This window comes from Punica granatum, chromosome 5, assembly GCF_007655135.1.
Source record: "Punica granatum isolate Tunisia-2019 chromosome 5, ASM765513v2, whole genome shotgun sequence".
Classification (NCBI taxonomy): domain Eukaryota; kingdom Viridiplantae; phylum Streptophyta; class Magnoliopsida; order Myrtales; family Lythraceae; genus Punica; species Punica granatum.
Window position 1 is genome coordinate 7,255,240 of NC_045131.1, and position 20,819 is coordinate 7,276,058.

The following is a 20,819-nucleotide window of genomic DNA, read 5'->3' on the forward strand; positions in this document are numbered from 1 at the left end:
GTTAGTCATGGACAAGAGAAACATTCACTCCTCTAGTCAAGTTAGAGTCAATCTGGAATCTCTTGAATAAATTCGGACTTGACTTTTATGGACTTCCCTAAAAAGAGGAGGAAACGAGCTTACCCTGCAATAGGCTCTGGAAGGCTCAGGATAGAGGCTCAGGAGGACCAATCGCCGCGGTTTGATTGACTAGAGACAATGGAATTTCCATTCTGCCCTCAAGCATACTCGATACAAAAGACATCTGAGGTTGGCGACTCGAAGAGGACTATGCACAGAATCATGTGGAGCATCCTCATGGCTTCCTTCTCATAGTAATTGGAGACGAAACTCTAGTCTAAGCTCTAAAACTTTTCCTTGCCTATGTAGGTGTCGGACCTTTATGCTCATCGGACACAAGAAACAATGAGAAAAGCCAAAACCATCAAGGCATATTTGGTTGGTTTGTACATAAATTTCCTATTTTCCTCACGACGTGTACTTGCTTTTCAACATAAGCAAAACATTATGTTCACTTTTTCCCCCCATTTTCTTTGGAAATTTAAGATCATATCAGAGAGGACTTTAGAAGTATTTCTATTTTCTTTGTTTGTGCTAGAAATCAAAAATTGAAACGGCAAAGTATGCAGGGAGAGTTGATTGATCATGTATGTCTTGCCTAGTCACAAAGATTCAAGCATGGGTCCCGTGGTTGGTATTTTACATTGCACTTTCCACCGACAATCTCCAAAGTGACGACCCCTAAGCTGAAGACATTTGCCTTGACAGTCAAGTAACCCTCCCTCACGTATTCAGGAGCCATGTAACCGCTGACAATTGAAAACAAAAACAACCATCAACAGTTAACCTCAGTAGATTAAGAAACAAATTCAAGTCGTGCTTAACTAAGAACTCACATTGTTCCAGCGGGTCAAGTGGTCATGTGTGACTTCTCCACTTCATAGATTTTCGCCAATCCGAAGTCCAAAATCTTCGCATTGAAGTATACATCAAGCAGCACATTTGTCGCTGTAATGTCTCGATGCACAAATTTGAGGGCAAACTCCTCGTGCAGATGTGCCAATCCTTTAGCAAGTTTAATGCAAATTTTCCTCCTTGTGGCCCAATCTAAGTTCAACCTCTGCTCTTCGCATCCTGAAGGAAAATCAATAAAAGAAAAAAGGAATAAGACAATGGGTGAAGTAGAATATGATATAAAAAAACAAAAAAGAAGAAAAAACATTAACCACGATATTTTTAAGGATAAGTGATTTACCGAAAAGTGCCCGTTCAAGATTGTTCTCGAGATATTCATAACCCAGTAACAATTGGTTCCCTTCCATACTACACCCATGCAGCTTTATAAGATAATGGTGTTTTAGATCAGAAATTATGCGTATCTCATTTAGAAATTCTCATTTTTCCTACTTTGATGTTTTAGATAGTTACTTCACGGCTATCAAAGTCTCATCCGATAGCTTACCCTATAATCAAATTCAATAACAATCCTAATGCACTACTCGGAATGAGCCCCTAATGCCCACGATCAAGTCAAATCAGATGGTAGAGGCATCGAACATCAACCTTAAGGCGCCCAAGACGACACGAGACAATAGGAAATGCGGTCCTGATGACCAAAACAAGCCTCTACGGACCCTTATATACCTTATTCAGATCAAACCTGAGCGTGAATGGAATGTAAATCGATCTTAACTAGCCCCAAACAACATGAAACGCAAGAGAAATCGACTCTAAGGTGTGTAGACACAAGAAGGATACATCCCATGAGGTAAAGGTGACCCAAACGAACACTTAAAGTTCAAAAAAAGACAAACTACCAAGCACAAATGCCGTAAATCGACCTTGAGAAGGCTGTAATGATATGAGACGAACTCCTAAAAACCTCAACAATAAATGCTACTTTATACCCATAGTTGAGAAAATCAAAACAAGGATAAATCCACCAAAATAAACCATTCTCAAATCAATTGCAAAAAACGGCCATCTTAGGTCTTGGTTGTTCCTCCCTTCAACATCTAACCTCAATATCACGTATCATCTTCTATCATCGTTTCAGTTCAGCACGTACCCAACACATCAAGCATAAGCCATTGTTCATTATCATCAACAAACACAACCCTTTATCATCATCCACTTTAGCCCACAATATAAACACAATTCGTAGCTGACAAAATCGAGCAAAATTATTCAAGGAATCATCCAATAACTCGGCTATGAACAACCCACTGTAGCAGAGTCTAAGGAGCTCACTGGACCCTCACTTCCAATAGGTTTATATTTTGATTAGATTACAATTTCAAAAACTTATTACATTCTACACAAGTTCAAATCCTTCTTCTCCAATCTTATTATTCGGATCGAAGTTTTGTATAGCATCTGCAAGTTTTCTTAGAGTAAACTCACCAACTGTTAGTTCTAGCTCTGAAAAAAGAATTAAATTACATGAAGCAAACATTTGTAAATGTAAAGAAAAAAAATCATATGTTACTAGTTATTTTACTTGAACCTTGATTAGATTATACCACCACTGCTACAAGTATGATGCAAATGAGTAAAACTATTAAGAATCCCACAATTTGACCAGTTGACATTCCAACTGCTACATTTAATTTACAAACAAACAGTGTATAAAGGAATTATATATGTTGAACTGGACGAGAAAACACATTGCAGAGATGATACATTAGAACTTACTTAAAGTCACGATAATAACAGATATGAGCAGTCCGTACACCCCCCTTTCAGGAATAGCCAATATTCTTTTTCTTGACTAATAGAGGTGAACCTCCAGCATTGAGGTTTTCATGTCAACAGTGGCATTAAAATCTCGATAAATTACAATTCTAGCACCTCCACCTGCTTCCATGATATTGGAGTTTTCTAACACTTTCTTGCCCTACAAGAAAGATGTACTAATTAATCTAAAAGCTTACAATCAGTATATACATGTTCGATCAATGGAAGAAGAAAAGAAGCGAAATTTACAGTCACTTAAGTATATACATCGAATACTCGTCTGCCGAGGCTGCTGAAGGTTTGATCATCATAAAACTATATTTTAGCGAAATGAAGACAAGACTCTGTAGTTGCCCGGGATCATGCATACGTCACACTGTTTGAGAGATAAGGGGCAAGTCGTACAGATTGGTACAAAGCCGAGTGTGATCCATTTATAATGAAAGGACTGTTTGTGATTTATGGGGCCTTAGCGTTTCCCACGGATGAACCAGTGTTGTTGTAGGCCCACTTCTCAAAGGCGATGAAATAAGATGGCCCCCCTTACCTTGTATTCTCCATATACTCATATTACCCTCGACCTTCGGCTTCTCCCCTCCACAATTGATGTATAAAGGCGGTCTATATTTGTATTAATAGAGCAAAAATCAGAATGAAAAAAATGTACTTGATTGTACTAGTGGACCATGCATTTGTTTTTATTCATTTTTGTGTTCTACTAATACAAATCTAGATCGCTCCTTATACATTAACTACGGAGGGGAGAAGCCGAAGGTCGAGGCTAATGAGTATATGGAAGATACAAGGCAAGGGAGGCCATCTTATTTCATCGCCTTCGAAAAGTGAGCCTACATCAGCAACGATTCATCCGTGGGAAACGCTAAGGCTCCATAAACCACAAACAGTCCTTTCATTAAAAATAGATCACACTTGGCTTTGTACTAATTTGCATGACTTCCCCCTATCTCTCAAACACAAGGCATGTGCATGATCCCGGGCAATTACCGAGTTCATCTTCATTTCGCTGAAATACAATTTTATGATGATCAAACCTTCAAGAACCTCGACAGACGAGTATTCGATATATATATTTAGGTGACTGTAAATTTCGTTTCTTTTCTTCTTCCATTGATCAAACGATTACCGATTGTAAGCTTTTAGATTAATTAGTTCATCTTAATTACAGAGCAAGAAAGTGTTAGAAAACCACAATATCATAGAAGGAGCAGGAGGTGCTAGAGTTGGAATTTATTGAGATTTTAATGCCATGGTTGACATGAAAATTTCAATGATAGAGGTCCATCTCTATTGGTCAGGAAAAAGAACATCGGTTATTCTTGAAAGGGGGTGTACGGACCGCTCATATCTGCTATTACCGTAACTCCCAATAAATTCTAATGTATTATCTCTGCAATGTGTTTTCTCGAACAGTTCAACATATATAATTCCTTTGTATACTATTTGTAGATTAAATGTCGCAGGTGGAATATCAACTGATCAAATCGTGGTACTCGTAATAACTTTTATTCATTTGCATTATACTGGTAGCAGTGGTGGTACAATCTAATCAAGGTCCAAGTAAAATAACTAGTCACATGTGGTTTTTTTTCCTTTACATTTACAAATGTTTGCTTCATATAATTTAATTTTTTTCTTTTTTCAGAGCTAGAACTAACGACTTGTGAGTTTACTCTAAGACAACTCATAGCCGCTACCAAAAACTTTGATATAAATAATAGGATTGGAGAAGGAGGATTTAGACCTGTCTAGAAGGTAATAAGTTTCTGAAATTGTAATCTAATCAAAATATATAGCTATTGGAAGTGAGGGTCCAATGGGCTCCTTAGACTCTGCTACAGTGGGTTGTTCATTGATGAGTTATTGGGTGATTCCTTGAATGATTTTGCTCGATTTTGTTAACTATGAATTGTGTTTATGTTGTGGGCTAAAGTGAATGATGATAAAGGACTGTGTTTGTTGATGATAATGAACAATGGCTTATGCTTGATGTGCTTGATACGTGCTGAACTGAAACAGTGATAGAATATGATACGTGATATTAATGATGGATGTTGAAGGGACGAGCACCCAAGACTTGGGATGACCACTTTTTGCAATTGATTTGGGAATGGTTTATTTTGGTGATTTATCCTTGTTTTGATTTTCTCGACTATGAGGATAAACCAGCATTGATAGTGGAGGTTTTTAAGGGTTCCTCTCATATCATTACGACTTTCTCAAGGTCGATTTACGGCACTTGTGCTCGGTAATCTGTCTTGTTTTTGGACTTTAAGTGTTCGTTTGGGTCTCCTTTACCTCATGAGATGTATTCTTCTTGAGGAAGCCATAATGATATGAGACCTTGGTGGAGTCGAGGGTCGCCAAGTCTAGTCACATAAGAACTGCTTTCCCTCTTGTCTCGTGTCGTCTTGGGCGCTTTAAGGTTGATTTTCGATGCCTCTACCATTTGATTTAACTTGATTAGGAGCGTTTGGGGCTAATTCTGAGCAATGCATTAGGATTGTTATTGAATTTGATTACAGGATAAGCAACCATATGGGACTTTGATAGCCGTTATGCAACTATCTAAAGCATCAAAGCAGGGAAAATAAGAATTTCTCAATGAGATACGCATAATTTCTAGCCTAAAACACCATAATCTTGTAAAGCCGAATGGGTGTTGTATGGACGGAAACCAATTATTATTGGGTTATGAATATCTCGAGAGCAACAATCTTGAACGGGCATTTTTCGATAAATCTTTTATCCTTAAAATTATCGGGGTTAATGTTTTTTCTTCTTTGTTGTTTTTTATATCATATACTTCACCCTTTGTCTTATTCTTTTTTTCTTTCATTGATTTTCCTTTAGGACGCGAGGAGCAGAGATTGAACTTAGACTAGACCATAAGGAGGAAAATTTGCATTGGAATTGCCAAATGATTGGCACATTTGCACGAGTCTGCCCTCAAATTTGTGCATCGAGACATTAAAGTGACTAATGTAATGCTTGATGCAGACTTCAATGTGAAGATTTTGGACTTCGAATTGGCACACGTGACTACTTGACTCGTTAGAACAATGTGAGTTCTTAGTTAAGCATGGCTCGAGTTTGTTTCTTAAGCTACCGAGGTTAATTTTTTACGATTGTTTTTGTTTTCGATTGGTAGTGGTTACATGGCTGCTGAATACGTGAGGAAGGGTCACTTGACTGTCAAGGCAAATGTTTTCAACTTGGGGATCGTCACTTTGGAGATTGTCAATAGAAAGTGCAACATAAATACCAACCACCGGACCCATGCTTAAATCTCCGTGACTGCGTAAGACATACATGATCGATCAACTCTCCTTGCACAATTTCCCATTTCGGTTTCTGATTTCTGGCACAAACAAGAAAAAAGAGAAATGCTTCTAAAGTCTTCTCTAATATGATTTTAAATTTCCAAAGAAAAAGAAAGAAAGAAAGGGGAAAAAAAGTGAAACAAGAATTTCACGTACAAACCAACCAAACATGCCTTGATGGTTTTGATTTTTCTCATTGTTTCTTGTTTCTGATGAACATGAAGGTCTTAACACCTGCATAGGCAAGGAAAAATTTTAGAGCTTGTGGACCAGAGCATCGTCTCCAATTACTTTAAGGAGGAACCTATGAAGATGCTCCACATCACAATTATGTGCATGGATTCCTCTTCCGGTCGCCGACCCCAGATGTCTTCTATGTTGAGCATGCTTGAGGGTAGGATGGAAATTCCATTGTCTCTAGTCAATCAAAGTCGGCGAATTCAAGAACCTATTTCAAGGTAAGCCTATTTCCTCCTCTTCTGGGGAAAGTCCACAAAAGTCAGGTCCGAGTTCATTCACGAGATTCCAGATCGACTCTGACTTGACTGGAATGAATGAATGTTTCTCTTGTCCATGACTGACATGAAACTTAATAGCTAAGTTGTTGAATGGATTTAGGTACAGCCGGTCTGCTTGGTAGTTGATATCAAGAGGAGAGGAGAGGATGGTACAAATTGACAACTAACATTTTGTAAAGCAAATAATTACACGTCGTACTCTGAATATTGACTCATCACGAACACCTGCTTCTACTGCATAAAATGAAATTGCGGTAGCACCAAACCAAGCTGATTAAAATTAATTAAAGGGAAAAATACAAAAATCACCATTGTGATTTGAGGTTATGACAAATTGTACCATGTGCTTTTGTTAGGGACAATTAGCCCCCCTCTAGTGTACTCCGTTAACCATAGAGGTTATAATGTTAGTTTTTTTCCTATTTTTAGTCCTTAATCTTTTAACCTTTTAATCATTTCGGTTTTAAATCTTTTTTCATTTTATCATTTATATCCTCAACTTTTCATTTTTTTTCATTTTAATCCTAAAAAGAAAATCAAAAGAGGAGGGTTCGGGGTCACCAGTGCCCTCTATGGATACCGGAATCCTCCATGGAGGGGTCAGGGTCGCTGATTGGCGGCCCCCACCCCTGAATTGACCGGGGACTCACAGTTGGAGTTCCCGATCGATTCGCGAGTTGGGCTGCCAATCAACGACCCCAGCCCTTCCACAGAAGTTGTCGATACCCACGGAGGTCGCCAACGATCTCAATAGAGGGGTCGAGGTCGCCGATTGGTTGCCCCAGCTCGCGAATCGATTGAGAACTCCAACTCAGAGTCCCTGGTCGATTTGGGGATTGGGACCGCCAATCGGCGCCCCAACCCCTCCACTGAGGTTGCTGGGACCTATGGAGGATGCCGGCTTTCTCGATGGAGGGGTCGAGGTCGCCAGTTGGAGATCTTAGCCCTCAAATCGAATGGGATCTCCGACTCGAAGTCCTCGGTCGATTCGGGTGTTAGGGTCACCAATCGGCAACCCAAACCCCTCCACCGAGGTCGCCGGTGACCTCGGTGGAGGGGTCGGGGTTGCCAAGTCTAGTCACATCAGGACCGCTTTCCCTCTTGTCTCGTGTCGTCTTGGGCGCTTTAAGGTTGATTTTCGATGCCTCTACCATTTGATCTAACTTGGTTAGGGGTGTTAGGGGCTCATTCCGAGCAATGCATTTAGATTTTTGTTTAATCTAATTACAGGGTAAGCTACCAGATGGGACTTTGATAGCCGTGAAGCAAAGGTCTAAAACATCAAAGCAGGGAAAAAGAGAATTTTTGAATGAGATACGCATAATTTCTAACTTAAAACACCATAATCTTGTAAAGCTGCATGGGTATTGTATGGAAGGGAATCAATTGTTGCTGGGTTATGAATATCTCGAGAACAATAATCTTGAACGGGCACTTTTCGGTAAATCATTTATCCTTAAAAATATCGCGATCAATGTTTTTTCTTCTTTTTTTTGTTTATATTATATTCTATTTCACCCATTGTCTTATTCCTTTTGTCTTTCATTGATTTTCCTTCAAGACGCTAGAAGCAGAGGTTGAACTTAAATTGGGCCACAGAGAAAAATTTGCATTGGAATTACCAAAGAATTGGCACATTTGTACGAGGAGTCTGCCCTCAAAATTGTGTATCGAGACATTAAAGTTACAAATGTGCTGCCTGATGCAAACTTCAATGCGAAGATTTCAGACTTCGGACTTCGGATTGTTCATTGCTGAGTTAAGAAATGGCCCTTGGCATATTAGTCACTGTCCACTGCCTTGGTAGAAAGATATTAAGACTATTAAGGCGAAGAATACATTTGTTGTTCTACGCGAAACTACTGAGAAGGCGCAGCTCAAGAAGCCTTCTCCTTTCTCAATAAAGAAACCTCGAACTGCTGTTCGAGCATTCAATGAAAAAATGCAGGACATAAATCAGCCGCAGAGGAAAAGTAAGAATGGGCAGAAGTCTAGAGCTACCTGGATGTTCTTCCAGTAGTCAGATACCTCATGCGGGAGTTTCAAATGGTTAAACTCCTAACATGGAATATATGGGGTTTCAATAGGCCCCTTAAGCATCAGGAGCTTAGGAACCCGCTTACTAATCAAAAGATCAACATGGTTTGCATTCTTGAGACTAGAGTGCAGGAAGTGAATGCTATAAGGATTAAGGATAGTATCTTTAGAAACTGGAATTTTATCCACAATCACAGTCACTATCCTTTGGGTAGGGTGTGGATTTTACATGATGGTTCTATAAATATTGTTGGGGTGGAGAGATCTACGGAAGGAATTCATTGTGCTGTCCATCTTACTGGTACCTCCACTAAATTTTGGTTCTCTGCCATTATACTTCAATCACAATGAGAGAGAGAAAGTCTTTGGAACTCAATTAAAAGCATGAAGAATCTGTTGGGGGAGGCTCCTTGGGTGTTAGCAAGGGATTTTAACATCGTAAAAGAAATTGGAGAAACAAGCAACTCAGATACTAGTGACCTCCCTCGTATGGCCGAGTTTAAATTACTACCTGATGACGTTAATCTCCACGTGCATAGCTGGACTAGAAATTACTTTACTTGGACCAACAAGAAGATTGATGGTTTCATTGCGCGAAAGCTTGATAGAGTCCTTGTGAATGAGCACTGGTTTGGTGGCTTCCCTAAGTCCATGGTTGAGTTTCTTTCCCCCATTGTTTATGACCACTCCTCAAGCCTTATCACAGTGGATCAAAATACTACCCTCTTCAAGAGCCATTTAAAGTTTTTTCTATTACTGGACCTCACATGAGAAGTACGAGGACCTCATGCAAAAAAGCTGGTCTGTTGAAGTGCGGGGCACCCCAATGTTTGTCTTATGTAAGAAGCAGAAGTTGTTGAAGTATGAGCTGAAGGCATCCAATAAGGAGCATTATGGTAAAACACATTAAGCAGCAGCTCATAGAAGAGCAGGATGACATCGTTAAAAGTAGTTCATGTTCTTCTCTTCTAGCTAATGAGAAGGAACTTGACAAGAGCTATATTGAACCCAGGATTGCAGAAGAGGCATTCTATAAACCAAAAAGGTCGGGTGAAGTGGCTCTCTTTAGGTGATCAAAACACAAGTTATTTCCATAAGATTGTCAAGATGAGGAGGGAAAAATGCACAATAAAATTGTTAATTGCGGAAGATGGTATGAGACTTCAAGATCCTAAAGAGATTACCGAAGAAGCAGTTAGCTTTTACAGCATGTTACTGGGCACTGCAGATCATCATGTTAATGGAGGTACATTTCTGGTTTACAAAAAATCTTGCATTATAGGCTGAATATTGCTCTAGTGCAGAATCATATCGCTGCAGTTACATACATTGTAGAGAATGGATATTGATAGAGCACTTGGCCCGAATAGATATAGTGTGCAGTTTTATAAAGCATCTTGGAGTTAAGTTGGGAAGGATTTCATGGCTGCAATGTTGAATTTTTTCTCCACATGGAAATTCCTGGGGGGAAGTCAATAGCACTTGTGTCACTTTGGTGCCCAAGATACCTAATCCTTCATGGATGACAGAGCTTAGGCCAATCTCTTGCTGCAATGTAATCTACAAATGTATTATGAAGATTTTGGCCAATTGACTTAAGCGCTTCCTGTCTGAATTTATTTCCTCCATTCAGAGTGCCTTTGTACATGGGAGGCGAATTGGGGACAACATCCTTCTTGCTCGTGAGCTTGTTAAAGGCTATATAGGAAGGAGGGTGGTTCTCCTAGATGTGCTGTGAAAGCTGATACAAGGAAGGCCTTTGACTCAGTTAGTTGGAAGTTTTTGAAGAATATATTCAATGTTATTGGGGTGTCTGAGCAATTTACTAACTGTGCATTTCTGGTACTAAATTCTTTATTGCCATTAATGGAAGCATGGATGGTTATTTTAGAGGAATGAAGGGGTTGAGACAGGGAGATCCCTTATCCCCTTATCTCTTTGTCATGGCCATTGAAGTTCCGTCCACGCTTTCTGAGTCTGCAGCACAAGAAAGCAGAATCGTCTATCATCTTTTTTGTGAAAAGGTGAATATCACCCACTTGGGATTTGCCGATGACCTCCTTATTTTTCTTAAAGGAGATGTCGGTTCCCTCAAAGCTGTAATGGACATATTTTAAGGGTTTTATAGGATGCCCGAACTGAGGCTTAACCCAAAGAAGACTGAAATCTATTATGCTAACCAAGCACTCCATGAGGGTGTTGCTCCTACTACTGAAAGAATCTGGTGCTCTATAAGGAAAGCAGTAGAAGGGAGGCTTTTGTGGAGTCGAGAATTTATGCAGGAAAGCAAGGACAAGCACTCAACGGCAGATCTTAGCAAACTGGAGAGTTGCTGTCAATAGTTGAGATTTCTTTGTTTCAGATTTGCGTAACAGTTTTTTGGGCCAATGTGCCACTTTGTTTTGGCTTGTGAATCTGTTACTTGAGGACTGCGTGCCTCTTTATCAAGGGGGATTTCAATTCCTCCAAGTTTTTTGGCCCTCTGGTCAGACAGTAGGGTGTTATGTATTTGTTGACAACGTTGATGATTAATGTAGTAAGCACCACTGATCTTGATCAGAAAGTAGAAGACAGTCAAGAAGAAACTCACAGGTATCGTAGTCTAGTCATATTCTGCAACTTGAGGAAAAGTGAGCTCGACCCACTCAAATCAGAAATCATCCTGAGACACAGTAACATTTGAAAAAGTCAATCACTTAAAACCGATCAAAATATTTTCTCAAAAGAACACCAGAGAGAAAACTTTATTTAGGGAAATAGTTTTTCACAACCCTTGCAGGTTTGTCAACTGGAAAATTGAAGGAGGAATAGGCCCCTCCATTCTCGTGCCTTGCATGTCGCTGCAAAGTGATTATAAGATAGTTAAGAAACAAAATATGTCAAAAACCTACTTCTTCTTTTTTTTTGCTTGTAAGGTAATAGCTGCAATACTCACAGTCTAGTAAGATTCCTCCAATTCCCAATGAATTTCGGTATCTTCCCAGACAATGAATTCCCATCTATCTGGCTGCAATCACATTCTAGTGTTAGATTATGTATATATACATATCTCTATGAAGCTCCCGTATTTCTCAACTTTTGCATTCCAAATATACCCTTCTATGTAATATAAAATTCCACAATTACTCTACTATTGCCTTATATATATTCTACTAAAACGTACAGATGTACATAAGATCGTTTTTTGTTTATGACAAATATCACCTTTATGATAATTAATAAAGTATAAACTAGCATAACATCTATTTATGAAAAGTATAAACTAGCAACACAAAAACAAATATTAGACTCCGAGTAAACATTTTCAAATGCTTCCACACTTACAAGTCATTTAGACGATTCAAACAGAAAAATGACTTTGGGATCCTTCTGGTGAAATTGTTCGCTCCAAGAAGGCTGCAAAGCAAACAAATGTTAGAATAGATGTTCATTACATTGATGTTTGGTATGTAATGAACACTGAATTTGTGTTTATAGTTGTAAAACTTACAGTCTCCTCAATCGACTCAAATTGCCGAGGTTCTCATGTGGAGGCCCTCCCAGTAAGTTGTCGTCCAATATACTGTAGACGAGGGAAGACCTTTTCAACTCTATTTATTAAGACATGTATAATATAACCAAATCCATAATTCCCACTTTTATAACCTACAGTTATTCAAGTGGGGCAATATCTCCAATTTCCTTGGGGATTGTTCCAGTGATCCGATTCCCGAGGAGCGACAAGGAGATGAGCAAAATTTGGCTTAGGTTGGTGGCAATTGTTCCATTCAAGTAATTGCGATTTAGATGGCTGCAACAAAGTATTTGAAGTTTAATCATCTTTAAAAAAAACGTAGTTTATCATATTAAGCAAGGACATGACATAATCATCCGAAAAGAATTCCCCAAGATAAGCATTGCTAACTTCTCATAAGTTGGATCACTCACAGGACTTGCAAAGCAAAATTATTAAATCAGATAGCTCCCAAATTCTCTAATCCTAAGAGCTCCCTATGACACTGACTGCATACCTCATGGAAGACTATATCCACTCTTTAATAGAAACAAGCAGAGTGGATCACCTCATTCCTTGCTTGCCAAATAAAATATATGCCACACTCAAACAAGAATGGTCGGAATGAACTTTTCATAAACTAATATTATTATTTGGCTACGATATATATATATATATATATATATATATATATATAATCAAAAGAATTTTCATTGATAGAGGAAAAAAGAAAGATACTTACAGGACTTGCAAATAAGGAAGCTTTTCCACTTCTTCAGGCACAAAGCCGGTCAAGTTGAGACGTTGAGCTCACTTTAACAAATTACATCGACAAAGGAACAGGAACAAACAGATGGAAATGAGATCAAGAAAGACATAAACAATAAAAAGAGAGGGAATACAATTGAGAAACGTTACATGTGGGTGACGTGACAGGCATCATTCACGTGGGTGCATGTTACATTGTTGAGGATGTTGATGGATTTGACGAAATTGTTGAAACCAGCCCCGCCTCTGCTGCAGGAAGTTGGGGCTGGTTTCAACAAATTCGTCAAATCCATCAAGCAATTTCGATATAACCTCCAGAGTTTCAACTGCCAGGACGTTGCCAAACAAGAGAAAGAGTCACAAACAGCCAGCCATTCATCATATTGATTTAAATTAATCAATACGCAAAAGCCATATGATGCAAATGAAGCTTCGTCCATTAAAGAGAGACATTCTCAGTTTCAGCCCAAAGAATTTGTTTCCATTAAAATGGTATGTGTTCAAAAACAATTTCTTTCCGTACATAAGTAAAAGGCATACTACCATATGTCTGAAAATCAATCAACTAAACTCAAGCTTCTGCTGCCATGAGTGCTTGCAAGAGTCGTAATATCGGGTTAACTAAAACACAGAACCAACCACTGGCTATAGGTATATGCAAATCAGAGCAGAACAACCCAGAAGTCTGCATCAAGAAAAATTACTGCTCAAGTGAATAAAATATATTAGAATTTATTTTTCTTTTAGCTCGTAACCAGTGGTGCTCTTTATTGAGTTTAGCTCTTCACAAAGCACATAGACTCGCTACTCTGCAAAACCCTCGTTTTAAATATATAGGCAAATCAAGAGAAGTCAATATATCAACCCATCGTTAAAAAAAAAAAATTGGGATCTTTGCACTACGACTCGGGTTTTTCGAGTGATCAAAAGAAACATAGGTGAAAAGAAAGCCCTCCCCAGGAACCCCTTCTAAGCTAACTACGGCTTGAACCAACCAAAAAATTAAAAACGGGATCTTTGCAAGCACGTACCTGGTAGGTGAAGGAACAAACAAAAACACAACAAGCGCTCATTTCCTTCCTTCCTTCCTTCAATGTGTGCGCAGGGCAGAGGTGATCAGAACGGGGAGCTTAGAAGAAGATATCGGCCCGCAGTGACTGAAGCAGACCAACGCCCTCGGCGAGCTACTTCACGCCATGCCCAATCCATGTCGTCTCCGGTAAGAGCGACTGCAACATTTTCTTGAACTGCACGGGAAACGCTCTCTGTTCCTTCCTTTCCTCGTGGCTGAGTAAAGCCTGGAGGGAGAGCGAGAGCTTTTCCGGCAAGGGAGTGAGTTTTCTTGTTTTCTGAGCAAAGAGAAGCAAGGGGTTGGACATGACAGACAATAGAGAGAGAGAGAGAGAGAGAGGGCGGGGGGGAAGAGCCTATGTCTGAACGCTATATTAGCGATAGAAACAGAGAAAAGAAAACTTTTACTTCTAATGGCATATCGAAAGTGACCTGAGCCGAAAAACAACAGAGCCTAAAAAAGGATATTAATTCAAGTATAATGATGGTCTTCCCTACGTAGTTCCATTAACTAAACCAAGTCTATTAGTCAACTAATTATCCAAAATTTTTAATCCGTTAGTCAATTTATAGTCTTACTAATAGTGATTTTAGGTCAATTTCTTCCCATTATTATATTCACCTAGTCGTAGAGCTCGTGCATTGTATGGTATTTATATGAGTTCAACTTTTTATGTTTTTGTAAATTTTATTATATAATATGCATGTTTTATAATTTGTAGACCGTAAATTTTATTTTTTTTTTTGGAAAAGTGTTGGTATTTCATTCATCAAAAACATATGTACTTACAGCGTCAAACACCCTTCACCAACTGTACAACATGAGTTAAACCTATGGAACTTTCAGCACTTACATATACATGGGCAGTATCAAAACTATTCCTAGAGTTACCATCAATAAAAAATATATTTGATATATATGTCTTACATGGTAAAGAACGTCTCTGAAAATGTAATATATGACAAATTTTGTCAAAAGATAGAGATTATCATGTGCATATTTAGTTAGATATAACATTCGCGTGGTACTTATTAAAAAAAAAAAAAGAGGATGTTTGTCTGGTATATAAGTTCTACATGCAATACAACAACAAATTCGGGGATTTTTAGACGGACCAAAGAGTTGAAAAAGTGGCTAATGATGCACGTGATCGATGAGCTTGACATTTGCCGATCGAGATGGCCGTTAACGTAAGAGTGATCATGGCTGAACTCATCCTGCTGGTCCAACCTGAGGCCGAAGCTGAGGTTTCACGCAAAATCCACTTTTATTACTCGTTGTGGTAACTAAGGAGCTAGTTAGCTAGAGAATCCTAACGCATGCACATTGTAACTTTTGTGTTAGGATGAAACCGCAAGTTTTCGTTCAAAAGATTCTATATATATGAAGTTAATATCCACGAGGTCTTATATATGCATTGAGTCTGAAACATGTATTCCTAGAGTTGCGACTTATTTAGCTCAAACCAAGTTGGTAATAATCGGAGCTAGCCTATATGCATGGATAATCTATGCATAGTTTATTTAAGAGGCTTGATCGATGAGTTCGTGGGTAACATTGCGCAATATGATCACCTACGCGGTTAGGCCGATCAATAATCAACACTCGAAACAATTTCCTAAGGGGATAGATCAATTTTCACAAGTCAAAATGACGGTAGCTACGATGTGGTGCCGTCTGTCTGATAATATTGCCTGTTAATTGAGTGCACCAAAACCATGCAAGTTACTGCTGATCTAATAACTATTCTTTGAACTAAAATGTACCAATATGTTTGTAATGTGTACACCGTATGTGTTCTTCATTATTCCAATCTTAGCATTCACACAATTCTAGCCAATCCCTATGTGAGAGGAAACTGGTGAGATCAGCATGAAATCCTCTAATTATTCAAATGATATTTTGGCGCGCAGAGAGAGAAAAAAATTGTGAATTTTCCCAAATCAATTTATCTTTAGTTTTTCACCCCAAAAGATATATATCTTTAGTTCTTGAAATGTTCCTTTAGAATTTAGAGTGAGAAGTCATTATCATACATCCAATATTATTGATGTGCTTGAGATGAGATAATCGCAATTAAGATCAGTCATCACAACCAAGAAAGCAAAATATTGAGATATTTAAAAAGAAAAGAAATTATAGCAATAAATTAAAAGCTTCTTACGTTACTAGCAATAAGTAAATATATTATAAACATTTCTCCCGTATATTCTAACAATTATTGGAGTGTGTATATATATATATATATATATGTAGCCTTATCAATATATATACACATATGTATGTATGTATCTGTTTACGTGTACATGTAGCAGCTCCAGCTCATCGATCTCTGAGCCACTCTGCAGCCTTTCTTTATGAACTCTCCGTCACGAATCAATGTCTCTACTCTGTGCTGTTGCAGAGAGGAAAAGAGGGAGCAGAGCCAAAAGAACTGATCAGGTGTATATAATCACTCTGTACAAAGCTATATATATATATGCGTATATATATATATATATATATATATATGTAGTACTCATGTCCCTACCTATATATAAATTAGGGGTGATCGGTTCCGAGTACCCTATTTTTTTCGCGATACCCGGACCCTACCCTATAAGGGACCGGTTCCAAGATTTTGGAACCGGACCCTACCCAGTTGAATCCTGGAATCGGAACCTACCCGGAACCTGTAAATTTTCCGACCACAATTCATGACCATATGCACAGTGAAGCTGAACAAATCAACAGACTTCTACAGAGAGTTTCACTCAGCTCATACAACCATATTGCTTCAATCAGCTAGATCCTATCTAACATCACAAGTATATGGGATCATGACCACATTGACGTGATCTCCAGCTACAATCTCTTGCATTTCATGACTAACCTGACAGGCTAATTCTTAAAGCAGGAAATAACATGTACTATATGCTGTTTCTTAGCAGCAAGCCACCATCAAAATCCAGCAACGACTTTCGTACAAGGACATGTTCAAACTACTCTAATTCATCGGCTTAATAAAACCTTGTTATTTTGGTGAAATAGACAAGCATTGTCAAACCGGAACAAGCTCAAATATCATGAGAAGTCACACACGTCACAAACAGCAACCTTAAAATTTAAGTAGGCAACAACTGAAAAGACTCGAAAGAATTCAACAGTTAATAATTACTCCTCAGCTCCACCAAATTGTTTTTTATAACTACGATGAAAAGGGCACCTCATCAAACTAATCTAGAAGCTTAATTGCAGGCCGGAAGATGAAAAAAAATGTCAACGGCAAGAAAAGCAAAATCAAGCAGCACAAAGAACACGCAAGAACAACACTCATAACTCATCCACCAAAAAACATATGTTCATCACAAATTTACCGGCCTCTGCAATTATCGAAGTTATGAGAAACGTCGACATCACAAACAATCAATTGAAATTTCAGCAATTAGGGTTCTAGGAGAGCAGCAACTGACCGACCAGAATCAGATCGAAGAGCGTGGCCTGATCGACCTTGACGAAATCAGCGTCCCACGCCTTGAGTTCGTCCTCGGCGGCGGTGGCGGGGGAGGGGCGGTCCTCGGACTTGCTCTCGGCGGCGGCCTCAACGTGCTTCTTGCAGTACTCGACGACCTTGGCGAGGATTTTGCTGGTGACGTTGGGGAGGGGGATCCCATTGTCGGCGCAGTCGTCCTCGATCATGTGCCTGATGGTCTGAGGACGGTCGGAGACGAGAGGAGAGCGACGGAAAAGACAGTCGGAGACGAGAGGCGAGCGACGAAGAGGAGCTGAGACGAGACCGAAAGGCGATTTGATTTAGGTTACAGAGTGAGTAACAGAGTTCCTGTCTTCCTCCCGACTCCTGAGCACTAACTTTACTCTCTTTTTTTTTAATTAATAATCATCATCCGGTTCCGATTCCGATTCTGGGTACCCTGTAAGTGGAACCGGAACTGGAACCGGATTTCACCGGTTCTTGATTTTGATACCCGGACTTTACCCTATTTTCAATACGAGATACCCGGACCCTACCCTAACGGGTAGGTTCCGACCGGTTCTGGGTATACCCGGTATCCGTGCACACCCCTAATATAAACCGTCTATTATTGACTTTTGTCAACTTTATCGGGGGATTCTCCTCCCTATTTTATTCGTGTCAGTCAATCATAATTATATTTAACTTAATATCACTTTCTTTTATTTAACAAACTTGCTCGAAAAATTTATTACTTATTTGAATATTCATTTATTTTTGAAATTTTAAGAGAAAAAAAGTTTTAACAGTGAGCAACGAATAATGAACTGAATTTAGTAATAAAAACAAAAAATTAAACTTTTTCTTTTCTTTTTAAGAAGAGACGATTGATCATGGAAGCTCAAGTAGCATACAAATGTCACTCAGGATTGAAATGAGAAATCCTAGTTTATTAGCAATGTCACATATATGATGATCTCCTATGATTCTACTACGAAAACAATTGATCATTTTATTTTTCTGTATGTCATGTGCTTTTTGTCGGCATGTGTGGGGAGGTAACAGATGATCCTTCAACTGTGGGAGAAAAGCTCCTTTTCCATGTAAAGGAGACGTCATGAGAGGTGGAAAAAGCAATTTTAAAAAAGAGTGGGTTGTGAACAATAAAAGGGAGCTTGTCATATAGTGCAGAGAAAGGTTAGAATCGCAGTCTTATCTTTCCATCCGAAATTACATAATGTAAAATATGATAGTATAAAATATTTTAAAGTTGTAGTTTAATAGTATAAAATATTTTACATAAGTTACATGATTGATGCAAAATTTACAGATATTGTAAAGGACAGCTTGATAGCCTCAATGGTGAGATGACGGTTTGTATTAAATTGAAATAATTTCGAAATATTTTGTGTCATCAAATAGTAAAAAAAAAACTTATATCATATTGAAACATCTTTGGATCAGGGCAATTTACCATTTCTACAATGCAATTGTTTTTTTCTGTCCTATTGACTTGTATTCGTCCTTGATTTGCAACGTCATAGCTTATATACTTCTTTTGCTGAACAATCTACTCTTTAACATTTTATGCTTTACAAAATATTGAACCTCTTCAATCTAACTTAAATCCAGGTTTTAGGGTAGTCGCTTATGCATTTTTAATGGAAGTTATGTGCTATCACCATTAAAAAAACAAATGTCTTTCCTTTACGACGATAATGCGACTATTAGCGGCAGTTGTTTATCAATGGCCGAATGGATTTTCGAGGAAAAAAGTAAATGGAGCGCCATACATCTTTGGATCTGGATCATAGTCACATAGCAAATGATCAACACTGCAAGCTTCTGTTGGTGGCAAAGAGATTAAGAAGACTTGACATTCTTTTTGGATTAAGGCGGCATTGGCATGGTTGGGATGTCTTATATTAACAATTTTGGGCTTATTAGTTATGAATTTTGCTTTTTTTAGTATTATATAGACTATTGTCTTCTTGCTGCTTTTTGAGTTTTTATTATGCAACAGCAATATCGGTCCTTGCTACTTATGTAAGCTAACATGGTTTTAATTGGCTTAATCATTTTTAACAATTATAAACTAATGATCTAATCGGTCTGCTCAGCGAATGCTTTAGTAAAAGAGGACAAGAAGCAGCAGTAATATCATGGACTTTTGGCATAGAAAATTCTTTTGTCCTCTTGCCTGTTGATTCTCGACACAGCAACAGATCCCACCGCTCTCCTTCCTCAGCAGCTCCGCATCTACTAGGTTGCATTGCTCTGCCCAGGTTCGCTTTTTTGTGATTATTGTTGCTTTTTTTTTTTAAAGTTCATTATATTAGTTCTTCTACTTCTTATAGGCCCCCCTGTATATTTTAGATGATGTTGTTTCTAATTAATATTGTGTGTATTTTAATACCTTGGAGATTGCTTATATTCATGCCATGTGCTTACCAGGTTTCAATAGATAGACCATTCTTATTATGTTTTATCGATTTTGTGCCCATTCATTATTCATTGTAATTCTGACCAAGAGAAAATTCATAGTTTATTCTTTCCTGGAGTGTCAATTCTAATTTTTGCTTTTCTTTTTTTTTTTTTTCTCTCGATGCCTCTCCTCGTTACCAAAGACAAGAAAACTCTAATCATGTTTTTGTCCGCTGGGAAACTGTGTGATTTTTAATCACTAGTACGATTACTTATGCATTTGTACAGCTCTCTACATTCTGATTCTATGCAATGTAATGTGAAGCTTATGGGCTTAAGACTACCATGTGATTGAAATTATTGCCTTTCTGTGGGAGATCTAACAAAGTGGTTTCTCGATATATTAACCCTTCTGTTGAGTTTGAAGGGAAAAACTCGAGGGAAAGGGTGGTCTAAGTACAGTCCCAAAAAACATGCCATTTCAATATTTTATTTTTCTTCATTCTTCAGGAAGTGATATTATGAACCAGTAGTCTAAGGCCTCGAACTGTCTTAATATTAATCTCTAGGCTTGTCGGATGTTCTCGTGGTCCATAACACACAGCGGAAGGCATTCTACCCAGTAAGGCGGATACCAGGGATCCTGCTTGGACGAAAGGGAAGATATCGACAAATAGAAGTATGTCCTGCTCATTAACATCTAGGAATATTTCGCCATAGAATAGGGCATTTAAACCAGCTCTCATGCGAGCTCTTGGGGTTCATTCATCTGACTGTAGACTAGAGCCGCTTTTGGTTAGCAATATTCTGTTCATTAATTACTCCAGATTCCTTTATTTCCTTAACGAATACGTTCACAATTATCTTTTAGGAAGCTTTGGAAGGGGCGAAAGGTTCTGTTACTCTTGTTAATGGATTGTTTGTCTCGGCAAAATCCATGGATTTCATGGCTCTTGATCCCTTACGATTCAACGTGATG

At 38.5% G+C, this 20,819-nt stretch overlaps 1 protein-coding gene and 1 long non-coding RNA gene across 4 annotated transcripts; both read right to left on the minus strand.

Moving 5' to 3' along the window:
* Positions 1–413: 413 nt before the first annotated feature.
* Positions 414–14,303, minus strand: LOC116206871. 3 transcript variants are annotated; one of them, XR_004156811.1, is made up of 11 exons: positions 13,925–14,303; positions 13,044–13,219; positions 12,868–12,938; positions 12,282–12,422; positions 12,123–12,194; positions 11,957–12,028; positions 11,568–11,639; positions 11,404–11,472; positions 11,223–11,294; positions 897–1,134; positions 414–809 (listed from the first exon to the last, which is right to left on the minus strand). It is a non-coding gene; the product is annotated as an uncharacterized LOC116206871 (long non-coding RNA). The 3 variants fall into 3 exon arrangements; XR_004156810.1 differs by having other exon boundaries at positions 11,223–11,472; XR_004156812.1 differs by lacking the exons at positions 414–809; positions 897–1,134 and adding an exon at positions 3,413–10,609 and having other exon boundaries at positions 11,223–11,472.
* Positions 14,304–17,265: 2,962 nt separating this feature from the next.
* Positions 17,266–17,652, minus strand: LOC116209278 (SKP1-like protein 1A). Its single transcript, XM_031542872.1, has one exon. The coding sequence runs from the start codon at positions 17,641–17,643 to the stop codon at positions 17,398–17,400; it is 246 nt and encodes an 81-aa protein (XP_031398732.1). The 5' UTR covers positions 17,644–17,652; the 3' UTR covers positions 17,266–17,397.
* Between the last annotated feature and the right edge of the window lie 3,167 nt (positions 17,653–20,819).